This window comes from Fukomys damarensis, unplaced genomic scaffold (assembly GCF_012274545.1).
Source record: "Fukomys damarensis isolate Sample0158 unplaced genomic scaffold, DMR_v1.0_HiC HiC_scaffold_19, whole genome shotgun sequence".
Lineage (NCBI taxonomy): Eukaryota > Metazoa > Chordata > Mammalia > Rodentia > Bathyergidae > Fukomys > Fukomys damarensis.
In genome coordinates, this window is record NW_022900931.1 from 17484059 (window position 1) to 17496855 (window position 12797).

The window sequence follows — 12797 nt, forward strand, 5'->3', positions numbered from 1 at the left end:
CCTCCTCCTCCTCCTCCTTCTTCTTCTTCTTCTTCTTCTTCACCTCAGGTGCTCAGTCACCACGGATTGATAACAGTTACAAATATGCATTAATTCTAAAAAGTTTAATTAAAAATAGACGATTTTAACTAAATATTTAGATCTGTGTGTAGGCAATTACAGTTTGTTTTATTATGATATTTGGCAACAGTAAGTATGAAAAAGTTTGATTGTTTAGATATGTTATTACATATGTGGCATACAATTCCTATTTTAAATTAATGTGAGAGAAAACATGGCATGTTAAGAATTAACTTTAAAGTTGACCGAAATGAAAATGGATACATATTGAGGATATATTCCTAAGTGAAATACATAAGTCACACAGGTGTAAATACTGAATAGTTTCTCTGGTGTGAATAAACTGTAATAGTACATAAGATCCTAATGAGATAACTGACATTGTGAAATGGGAAGAAAAGGGCTAAAGGTGTAGGGAAGGTGGGATGGGTAGGGGAAAGGTAATAAGGGAAAAGAAAAAAATGTGAGAAAATGAAAAAATGGAAATAAAGTGTTTGTAAATGGGGAGGGAGGAGGGGGTGAATGGAGGGCAGGGACAAGGGGAAAAATGAGAACCAAGACCTGTCATGTAGAGATACAAGATCCCAACAATGAATGTAACTGTACTGTATCCCTAAATGTACCAATAAACTCAAGGAGGAAAAAATAAATAAAGTTGACTGCATTTGACTTTGGGATGCCATACATTAAAAAGTAAACTAAAGTTTATCACACAGTTGTTCAAATTTTAAAAATCTGATTTTAGATGTTTGGAATTTTTATGCATAAACACACAAAATTTAAATCAATAAACTTACTCATAATATTTGAGTTTTCTTTAAGACTGAGGAAATAAAAGAGTGGGTTTTGTATCTTTATTTGTAGGTGCATTAGATAAAAATTGTGAGTAGAAACATACAATTTACTGATCTCGAAGGAAGTTAATAACATTATTTTCCTCATTAGGTTATATTTTGACATCAGTGTTCTCCATCCTTCCCATCTTTACCTAATGGCTCATTGGAAGTATAAATAAAGCAGCATATGACTACAAATTAAAGTTTGAAATTGTCTAGTGATCCAAACCACCATGCTGACCAATGATATTCAGCTGAGTGCTAAACTGAGCACCGTGAATTAAGCACTCGCTCATCTGATAAAAATTAGTCCCTAAATATCTCACCTGATATTTATCCAGAGCTCCAAACTGTGCCTTTTGCAAAATTTAAGCAATTACTTTATTTGTCAATCCCAAAGTAGAAATCGGAACTGATTCCATTCTGACGTTCAAACGGCAGCTAGTTGGCAAGGTGTGAGCAGTGATTCACCCCTACCTCCCAGCTCTAACACGAAGTGGCTCCAGTCAGGAAAGTATGGCTGTCCTAGGCCAGTTTATTAAATTAAACCCTAAGTAAACAAAGAGAAGGGCAAGAAAGAGGAGACGACTTAGAGAGAAATCAAAACAGATAAATAAAGACCCCTCAGATCAGGTAAGACCACGGGCATTAGCATGGATCTGAAGTGTACTCCATTCGTGTACATTCTGTCAAGATTCAGCACCAGTGATGATGATTCTCTTGCTCTCTACCATTTTCTACTGGAAGAAATGTAGTAGCCTTAAGGAAAATAGCACAGAAGGAAAAACAGAGTCAACCATAATTCCATGTGCAGAACCCATTTTAAGATTCTAACTTGTTACACTCACATCTAGTTTATTTTTCCTCTTTTAAAGTTCTTTTATTAGTATATGTTTGCAAAGTACAAGATTTTCGTTCACCTTGGAGAATGAGTCCATACACATACACACCATAATCATCCTACTTCTCCTTCTCCTTCCTGCCCTCCTGTCTCTTCCCACCCTCACATCACCTTCCCACCTCTACAAAATCTCCCTCCCTGTTTCTTATCATGACACAGCTAGTTTAAAAACAGGCTTCTGACCTTGTGCTCAGTCTCAGAGCCCCAGTACTTAAAACTGCCATGCCGCCGCCAATGACAGACCAAATGCATATACAGGTGAAGGGGTTTCATTCAATTCCTCTTCCTGCTACTTTGCTCAGACTGCATTATGACAATAAGGATTACTCTGATAGAATCATCTCTCCCCGCAGCTTGTGAAACCACTGGAGACCAAGCACATGTTATTCATCTTTGTATCCCTAGCACCTACTACTGTGCTTGGAATGCAGTAGAGTCTTAATAAATATTTGTGGAATGAATAAATAATAATCACTGCCATTGACAGAATGACTGTTTTATTCCAGCACCATGCTAGAGGGCTAATGTGAAGTATACAGATCAATCTGCCCAACGATCCTGTAAAGTGAACATAAATAAATATTCCAAAATTATAAAGAAAGAAAAATAGGCAGAAAGAGTTTGTAAATAACACAATTAATCCCGGATTGATTGAATTCCAAAGTCTGACATTCTGGATATATGTGGCTACCCCCATATAGTTATTAACGTGTATTTTAAAAGTATGTAAATAAATGGATTTGGAAAAACCTAAGCATTTCATTGAATTTTCATTTATTTGGAGATCTTTAGAGGCAGGCAGTCTTTTCTGTGAGGAAAAGGGAGTTCAGTAACAGTGATCTGAAGAAATTAAAAATTCCTGTTGTTTTCAGAAAAAAAAAAAAACAGAGCTGGACGGTGAAGTGATCAAAAGAGACTTGATTCAAAACTAGTGCAATGACACAGAACAACTTCACACTGGGCCCAAGTCTGAAGACAGCATACTCCGGTGGGGACTTACAGGCAAGAAGAGTGGGCCAAAAATTACTAAGAAAATTACTAAGAGAAAACAGTCAGAGGTGGAGGTGGGGATTCTAGCTAACTCAACTTCACAGGACTCTTGCTGAAGGCTGTCAGATGAGCAGAGGTCACCTGGAGATGGTGAGAGATGAATTCAGTCAAATAATGAGGTGCTCTGGTATCAAGTATGAGGAGCACTATCTAAACCAGCTTGGCAAAAATGTTTGCTCCTTTTAGAAAATGTAGGGTTGGACACCAATGCCAGGACCTCATGGGCTTAAAGGAACCTGATTGGACTTCAATCAAACAAGCTGTCTGGCTATCACAAGTGTAGGAAAATGGTTACTCTTATAATTAATCATTCTCCAGAATTGTAGTAGAGGATAGGACTTCAATGAATAGCACAAGCATTTCCCATAAGGACAGAATTCAAGTTTCAACTTTACTTCTTTGTGTTGTGGTCTAGATTTAGCCCATATAAATTAACAAGATAAGTACCGTGTTTTTATTGCTAATGAAAGATTTTGCCTGTGTTCCAGTCTTTGATTTGCATGGTGGTCACTTATATGTGAAATATTCTAAGGCCCAGTGGTATCTCCCTTAGTTTTTTCTACCACTTTTGTGTTCCTGGTACCTGCTTTGAATATACAAAGTAAAATAAAATCCACATTTGTAAGGCTGATATGTAGCGCTCATTGTTTTCTTCTTTGATCTCTGACAGAAACGAACCAATAGAAATAAAGCACTTTGCTGGCATCTTACAAAAAGTCATTGTTGACTGTACACACAGTCATTGACACACACTTGCTTGGTTTGGTATTGGTTGAAATTGTTGCAGCTGGATGCAGTCCAAGAGACTGTTATTTTTTTCCCGAGAGTTAGAGGCTATTCGGAGATTGTGGAAGTATGTGATTTTCATAACATTTTTGCTTGTGAGACTCTCTTTTTTTCCAGGGAAAGGATCATCTCTTAAGTCTTCTTCATGTATGTACTACTGGCTTGACCATGATAAAGTCAAGTTCTTCTTTCATTGATTCAATAGTACAGAATAAGATGAAATTAAATGCATGCATTTTCCAGCTGATTTCTAATAATCACAAACCTGTCAATAGAATGTAGAAACAAACTGTTTACTTGTTTTTAAATGCTGTATTGTCTTTTGATTGATACATCTCAATAAGTGAAGTATGAAAAACCCTGGAGTGCTGCGCTTCAGTGGATGAAGCATTTTTGTCCCATAGGAGAAAAGTTGTAAAGTTCTAGTCAATGATGCTGTACTGAATAGTTGTTAAGAGGATAGATTTTTCTGTTCTGTGGAGATTTTCTTGCTTTGTTTTATTTTGCTTTGTTTGAGTTGTTTTTACCACTGTGAAACAGAACAGCTTAGGAGCTGTGACCTGCAACCCTGGAAGAAACTCTACTTGGTTAATGTGCAAAAGCGTCCTGAATTACCTGTCCCCAGTTCAGTGCTGAAGGGTTAGATACCTCCCCAGGTCCTGAAGCTTCAGCAGGCTGTCTTCCTTAGCACCGATGATTGGTGTGGACCTGCTGGTGATCAGGGAGGACTCCGGTGATCAGGGAGCACAATTCACTGAGTAAACAGTGCTGAGCTAACAAAAGGGCATTGTGGTGTGTTTGGCACTGTCCCACAGGCATTTCTGGCTTGGAGTCAGCTTGTTCAACACTGACTATGATGTTAGGTATCAGGCTTCATGCGTTTTGTTGAATAAATGGAGTAGGCTTTAGTCCCTTATTTTGTTCCTTTGTGAAAATGTTTAAGATGTATCTAAAAAGATAAAATGTTCTCATGGTATAGGTTGGCAAATTAGAGCTAATTTATTCACAGTGAATTATTTCCCTTTCACGACCATTGTTTATAAAACATCTCTTGATGTAGTAAAAATATCAAAACAAATCTTCAAGATACAGGGACAAAACTTGCTCAGGAATGATACTTCCTGTTATAATTCATGGAAGGAACTACAGAATTCTCTATAAGGTTATCTTTTGGGCACTGATTCCAGCTTTTATGCCCCATGACTACAGTATGAAAAATAATTTAGAAGAGTCATGTTTTTAGCTGTGTAGAAGAGTGAAAACATTGGGAGGCCAGCCTGAACTGCATAGCAAGGCCCTGTCTCAAAAATCCAAAAAACAAAAACTTGAAAACAAGTTTGACATGGAAGAATAAATTCTCGCCCATATATTTGTTAGTGTGACTCTAGTGAGGTCAGATACTGGCAAGAAGGATAAAAGGATAAAAGTCAGGGCAGAGAGATTGTTTTCTAAATGCGTACTACAACATGAAAAAAGTCAAGAGCTTTATAACTCAACCATAGTTTGTATAATGTTAAGATATATCAATTTCCATTCAGTTGAAAAAAATCATTTGATTCTATTAGTTTTTACAAAATCACTGTCATGTGTTTTCATTACAATTAAGGCCACTTGGTATTTCACAAGGAGGGATTTCAGCGTGGTTTCCTTTCTATGACCATTCAGAATTGACAACAATATCTCTACAACTTTACCCATAACCTATGATTGTTTTTACCACTCCCGTGCCACACAACTTGTATTTTACCATGCATTGTCTGATTCTATTGCAATGTGTTTTATTTAAAAGTTTTACTTTCCCAAAAAATGTAGAAGTTCCTAATGATCTCCATCCAAGTACCTTTCCCAGAGACTTATACTTCTCTAAGCAATTTACATACTCTCCAGTGCAGGTTGATGGTCTTACTCACTACTGAATTTCCATGTGTAGCACGGTGATTAGCACATACATAGTAGATGTTGAATACACATTTCTTCAATCTGTGAGTGAATGAGTAAAGAGAACTAAGCTCAGATGTAACTTCTCAGTGGTGTTTGCCTTCATCCATGTATTTGAAATTTAACAAATCGAGAGAGGTCAAACAGGCTCTTTAAAACAGTGCCATTCAGGATCACTTAATAAATGGTCAGTGTTCAGAGGATTTTAATAAGTTAATGTGGGGGATACTGTTAAGATATAGTATAATACTGATAACTTGAAATAGATTGATCAAAATAAGATATTTTGTTTTAGTGTTAAATATCGTCCTGCTTTCAAGATAGAAAATAGAAAACATCTTTGATAAATTAGAACAATTTAATAGTTGTCATATTTCTATATTCCACATTAAAAATTGTGCCTAGATATATATTATGTATTATATTATATGTATGCTTAGATAAACATGTATCTATACTTTTTACATATATATTCTATGGGTATGTACATGTATGTATGTGTGCATTTGTGTGCACCTACACACACACACACACACACACACATCCCTCCACAAATATGCTTGGTCCTCTTCCAAACCTTACATCTCACAAATTGGAATTGCAGGATTCTCCCCTAATCATAAAATTATTTATTTTTACTTAGGCTAATCCACGATTAAAATTCCATTTCTCTCGGGTTTCTGTAAATCAACAGTACACCAGAAAGCATTCCCTTTCCTGCTACTCCAAGGAAGGCTTGGAATGCAAAGAACTTGAAGGGAAAACACGGCCAGATGGAGATTTCTGAGCCTTTGTGGGCTGCTAAAAAACAGATCTTTAGCACAAACACAAACCCAAGTTTTTGTATTCCTAAAGCAAGGATTTTTATGTAATGCCAAGGAGCTCACTTTGATTTTGTTTGTTTTGGCAAAAGAAACAAAAAACTGCTTTAATCAGATAGTCATTATTTTGTAAAGGGACTGTATGAAAATTATGGGGATAGCTTTGACCTCACTAGTGATTAACTATAGTTCCTCAAAGTAACTTTTCAACAGAAATTCAACAACTAAATCTTCTCTGACATCATTATTTTCTAGATCTAGAATAAAAAGCTTCATTGGTATTTTTATAATGCAGTATATATTGTAATTACAGTTGTTCAGATGCAATACTTTTTTCAAAAGAATGACAACTGGTAATTTTTGTCAGTGATTTATGAGATCGTTTCCTTAAAAAGGTAGAACTACGACATATCAAGATTTAAAACATAAATATCTTGGAACAATCAGAAGAACAACATGGGAGAAACTGAGAAAAGCATTGAAACTCATAGAATAAGATGTCTTTCCAAGGTGAAGGTATGGACTTGTGTGTGTGTGTGTGTGTGTGTGTGTGTACAGTATTTTTTAACTCAGTCTCTGTAAAAGTGCTTTAGCTACATAAAGTTATCTAATACTAATATCATACTACCTGATCTATTAATAGTATTTTGCTTTTAAAAAGTTGTTGGTTTTATTCATTTGTACTGTACATAGTATTTTAGTACTGAAGATCTATTGGAATCAACAACAGCCATGTAGGACTTAAAATGACTGCTCATTTCTCAGTGTAAACAAAGTATGCATACAAAATAACAAAACTGGAGCTACTTACAAAATTCACCCCCACTAATCAATTAACCCTACTTTGAGTTCTGGGGAGGAAAAATAATGTCATGACATAAGAACAGAATACATTTAAAGCTTCCTGCAAGTTTAAGAGTTAAGTTGGAGCAGAATATCAGGCTTGAAGTAGAGGATATTTTGCCAATAGATGCCAAATACATGATCTAAATATAAAACTTGTATGTTTCTTGTTTTTTTTCTCTTCCTAGATGTTTCTGTTGGCATTAACATGTGCGTATGTGTCCAAAACACTATCTGGATCTTATATGAATTCCATGCTCACACAAATAGAGAGACAATTCAATATCCCGACCTCTCTAGTTGGATTTATTAATGGGAGTTTTGAGATTGGTAATAAACTATTTTTTGATTACTTCTTTTTGTATCTTATCTATGGATCTGGTCAGAATTCTGTTCTCTCTATTGCCTTTGGCTATTTTAGTCTGACTGAGTTATATGTCTTCTAAAACTGAATTGACTGACTAAGCTTGGAATATGCTTACAAGCAATTCAAATATCACTTCATATTAATCATCTTGTATCCTACCACTTTCCTTTTTATTATGAGTTTCTTGGTTTTCTGCCAAAGAGCATTATCTGGCAGAGTATTTAATGTATATTTAAATTTATGATTCAGTAATCCAAAGGGAAACTAAAGTTTCTGTCTTTGTATTCAGAAAGTATTGAGGGAGAACAAAGAAATTGTATTATTCTCAAGGGAAAAGCAATTTTTTTTTCCTTTTGTGTCTGAAAGATTGACAGCTCTTTCTACATGCAGAACATCAGGAGGGAAAAAAAGCCCTGCTTTCCTGACTCTCTGGACTTTATTTCAGAACCAGCACTTAGGGAAGAATAAAGTTTACTTTTCACTTCTGATTTGGGGGGATGACTGGAAAGTTGTGAGGACAGAGGGAAGGAAAGATTTCTTTGCAAACAAGGCTAAATAGAAATATTGGTGCTGCTCTTTGCTAGTTGTGTAATAATTTTGACTTCTTTCAAGGGGAAAATCGCCTTTAATCTATTTAATGGAAAATCATGATCAAGGAGAAGCAAAACTGAAATAAGTGATGCTTCGTCCTGTCCCCTGGGTGGTCAGGTTCCTCAAATCTTAGTCCTTTCCACGTCCTAGGTCCTGGAAACACAGAACTAACTTCTCAGGTAGTCCTTGTATAGACTCATCTCATGGTCTGCGGCGGGCATAGGTGTAAACGAATAATCTTGGTGTGGCCCAAATGGTTCTTCTATATATGTAAGGCCTAATAGGACCAAAGCAGAAAACACAGCCCCATTTAAGGAAGACAAGCCCCTGAAGGATGAGTAAAAGTTTTCCAAGTGGTGCAGTAAATGGAAAGAAATTTCAATAGAAGAAGAAGAAGCACAAGTGTGAAGGAGTCTACTAGCTTGTATGAAGAGCAACATTCAGCCTGATCCTATTGGTTATTAAAGTTTAAGGTGGCAGCTCTTACCCAGCACCTGGAGAAATGGGTGGGGGTGAAAAATGGAGAGAGACCTGTAGGCTTGCTGTGGAATTTACCTGTTGTCCTCTAGGTGAAAGAAAGTAGCAATGGATTAGAAGGGGTTACTAATCTTTCTGTGCTAAGAACCCCTTAGGCAATATGATATCATATGACCTTAGAATAATATTTAATCATAGTCCTTTAATTGCATAAAATAAATTTATATTGAAATTGAATTATCAAAATATTTAAACAACATATAACATAGTAACATGTTTGCATTTTATGAACACATTGAATGAGTTGTAATTTCAGGTACTTATTAGTATCAATAACCTTTTGTAATATCTGCAACTGTAGTTTCATGTGCAAAGACCTATTGTACCCCTATTGGTGACAGTTGGTAGGAAAATTATAAGTACTTCTGGCACTACTCTAGTTTATTGCTCATTCTAAAGGTAGAGTCAGATTCACTTTTTAGAAGGGTCATGCTTGTGACCTTGTTGGCATAGATTTGAAAGTAGAAAACCTGATTAGAGACAAAGAGCTAATGCAAAGGGAGAACCATCTGGGCCTGAACCAGGATGATATGAGTAGAAACTAAGAGAACAGAATGACTTAAGGAAATTTAGGAGCTTAATTCCAGAGAACTTTGTGACAGAAGAGAAGTAGCAGGTGGGGAAAAGGGCTTCCCTGGGTTTACAACTTAGGCAGTAAAGACTTTGGGAGGTGAGGCATGACTATGGTGATGGCTTCAGGGACGATGATGATTTTGTTTTAGGTAAATTGTGATAGTATCCTTGAGCCCATTGGGTAGTGACATCCATTGTGCAGTTATACATGAGTTTGAAGCCCTGGGAAATTACCTGGCCTGGAGCTATGGATTAGTGAGCACCCAGGTGCCTGTGAAGGTGAGAGAGAAGAAGATGTGACTCAGACAGAGGATGTCATATAAGTACAAGGGGCAAAGCATGGCTCTTTATTGTGTACCGGTGTTTAAGGCATAGATGGAAGACAAGGAACACATGAAAGTATTAAGAGAAAGAACAGTCAAAGAAATATGAGAAGAATCAAGATAGAATATGTAAGACAACAAGGGGGAAGCATCTACAAGAATTAATGCCTCAACAGAGTCAAACACATTAGAAATAAGCAGTTAGAGTAAGCATGGAAAGCTATGTTCCGGGCTTTATAGTGTGGAAATAATAGATAATCTTTGCCAGGGCACATTAGTTTAATAGCAGGCTTAGAAGCTATAAAGTAATGGAGATATCAGGGACTTTGAAAGAAAATAGGAAGCAAGGAATGAAATCTATGGATATAGATGAATGTTCTGGGAAGTTTGGAAAGAACACTAGACAATGTCCATAGAATAAAGTTCAGCAGAGTGGGAGAGAATTAAAATACAGAAGAGAGATTCTAGTTATTGGTGAAAGTTGATAGAAAATGGCATTGCCCAGGTGTTGTGAACGGCCTTGGATGGTCAGATGGGCCCCACACCCCTGAAACTGAAGGCAGACAGTAAGGTCACAGAGCAGGAAACCCACATATCTTTATAGTTTATTGCCCCAAATTTCTTGGCAAAGTACAAAATATTAACTATTTCTACCACTAGTTGGTGGGGACAGGTGGCTTGACGACAATGTTGAAGACCTGCAATAGTGCTGAGGCAAAAGTGAAATAGTTTACAGGTTCCAGCACAACTTACTTTTTGCTTTCATTTACTCTACAAGCAGCATTCCCGGTAGCCTTTACATACATTTACCTGTCCTCTCCCGTGACCCCTTGGTGATTATTTTACTGACGCAGCAAGGCAATACGAAAGAAACTCACCCCTAAATGAGGTGGAAAAATTCTTCCTGTGTTCTCTTTTCAAATTCATATAGATTCCAAACAGTGGGCTTCCAGAAACATCAGCTTCAATGCAGATGATGTTGATGATAGGGATTTTAAAATTACACTAGTGTGGCTGATGTAGCTATGGGGGGATGGGCACTCTCCTTACAAAATATCGTACGAACTGGCAGATCTTCTGTCTGTCAGGCAGGCTAGAGAGAAAAGAGGTGGAAAGAAGTCTGCAAAATATTCATTGCCACTTACAAAATTATGAACACCATGAGGAAAACAGTTGTTGGAATTTTCATAGCCCTTGAACTCATCATATAGATTAAAGATTATTGTAGGGGGAAGGCAAACATTGTTCATTGAGTGAAAAATGATTTGCAGAGAACTTACTTACACATTTGGTTCTTTCAGCTATTAATTCTGTACTTATCAAGAGCCCATCCATCAGAACAGTGCTTCTCAGCTAGTGGATAAGAAAGCTTTATCCTAAGTTATGGAGACAAAGTTTTATTGACTTTTGCCCTTTTCAACTCCCACCTGAGACCCAGTTGGAGAATTGGGAGTCCACTTTTTTTGTTTGTTTTGTTTTTTGTTTTTTTTTGAGAAAGGGTCTCACTATGTAGTTGAGATTGACCTGGAACTTACTATGTAGCTCAGGCTGGTCTCAAACTTGCAGTGATCCTCCTGCCTCAGCCTCCCAAGTGCTGGGATTACAGGCATGTGCCAACGCCCAGCCTAGCTTTATCCTAAGTTATGGAGACAAAGTTTTATTGACTTTTGCCCTTTTCAACTCCCACCTGAGACCCAGTTGGAGAATTGGGAGTCCACTTTTTTTGTTTGTTTTGTTTTTTGTTTTTTTTTGAGAAAGGGTCTCACTATGTAGTTGAGATTGACCTGGAACTTACTATGTAGCTCAGGCTGGTCTCAAACTTGCAGTGATCCTCCTGCCTCAGCCTCCCAAGTGCTGGGATTACAGGCATGTGCCACCACGCCCAGCCAGGAGTCCACTTTTTTTTACTTAACCACATTATTTGATCTAAGGGAAGAAGTAAAAATAAATATCTAACTTGATCGTATGGGACAATAATGGTATCCTTGAATAGTGAGTTACAAAATGTGCATATATCTGTATCTGACTTTCATTTTTCTTTTTAAGCACAGTAAAATATTAAAGTGTTTTGCAGAGCAGGCATCAAAGGAGAGGCCAGAGGTCACATGTGCTTAACTTTTGTGTCCCATATCCCAGAAGTATTCTTCAGTCTTTCAGGGAACTCCCTTCCTGTGCCTTCATTGAATAATAGGGTTCCACAGAGATCTTTTTATGTATTTGTTTACATTGTGAAATAGAGCCTTAGTTTAGGCAAAGGGGTTTTGTTCATTTAATTTTTAAATGCACTCATGCACTGGTCCTATTGTTTGAGATGGTTGTTATGCAATTATTAGGTGAGAGGATTAAGATTTTGTTAATACTTGCTGAAATATATATTCTCAATTTTTTTCTAGGAAATCTTTTGTTGATTATATTTGTGAGTTATTTTGGAACTAAGCTGCATAGACCTATAATGATTGGTGTTGGATGTGCAGTTATGGGATTAGGTTGTTTCTTAATATCGCTACCTCATTTTCTCATGGACCGGTAAGTATTTCAGTCTTTGATGATATTTTAAATTCACCTTTCACCTACAGGAAATGAGGTTTGGAATTTCCTGTCTAGGAACAATGCTTTCCAGAACTACAGAGTGCTGAAATAAGAAGAGGAAGATGTAGATTCTGTTCTCTTCCACCAACTGGTTTTGTGTATTTTACTGTTTCATCTCCACTAACACAGTCACATTTTGCCAGTTTGTGAGAGTTTTCTCTGGGACACTTCATTCAGGAAGATGAATCTGATGAAAATATTCTTAGGACCTGCAAGTATGTGGGATTACCCCTTGCTCAGGCCTGGTTAGACACTGCTAATTACAGTGTGGTTTGGTTTGCCTGTAGGTCAGCAAGACACATACCATTTTGCACATTAATTTTTATTTTAATTTTTGCCAAAACCTTATATATTCAAAATTATAAAAATAAAAATTTATTAAAATTTCCTTTCCCTTATTCCTGTCTTCCAGAGGCAGCCACTTGCAAATCTTTCAGCTCTTTCTTTTATTTGCCTCTTTAACTTATTAGCTTTTAATACTTCAGTTATGCAATACACATTAAATTCCTTCTATAAAGTCATATTCACTATTTAATTTTTATTTCTGGAAATGTTTTGCACCAATGAATCACGCTGTTATCT

The 12797-nt window shown here is 36.7% G+C and overlaps 1 protein-coding gene across 7 annotated transcripts in view; it reads left to right on the forward strand.

The window, feature by feature from the left end:
* The window catches only part of Slco1a2 (solute carrier organic anion transporter family member 1A2), a 99280-nt gene that overhangs the window by 46909 nt on the left and 39574 nt on the right, over positions 1 to 12797 (forward strand). For 2 of the 7 annotated variants that reach the window (XM_010615725.2, XM_010615746.2), the window contains exons 2-4: positions 6788 to 6908; positions 7424 to 7565; positions 12020 to 12152. The exons of 1 other annotated variant lie outside the window; for it this stretch is intronic. In XM_010615725.2, coding sequence (XP_010614027.1) covers positions 6849 to 6908; positions 7424 to 7565; positions 12020 to 12152 — 335 coding nt within the window. In that variant the 5' untranslated portion in view covers positions 6788 to 6848. Of the gene's footprint in view, positions 1 to 3341; positions 3701 to 3736; positions 3781 to 6787; positions 6909 to 7423; positions 7566 to 12019; positions 12153 to 12797 lie in introns of those variants that run through there. 4 more of the 7 variants (XM_033766275.1, XM_010615738.3, XM_019206326.2 and 1 more) reach the window with 4 other exon arrangements.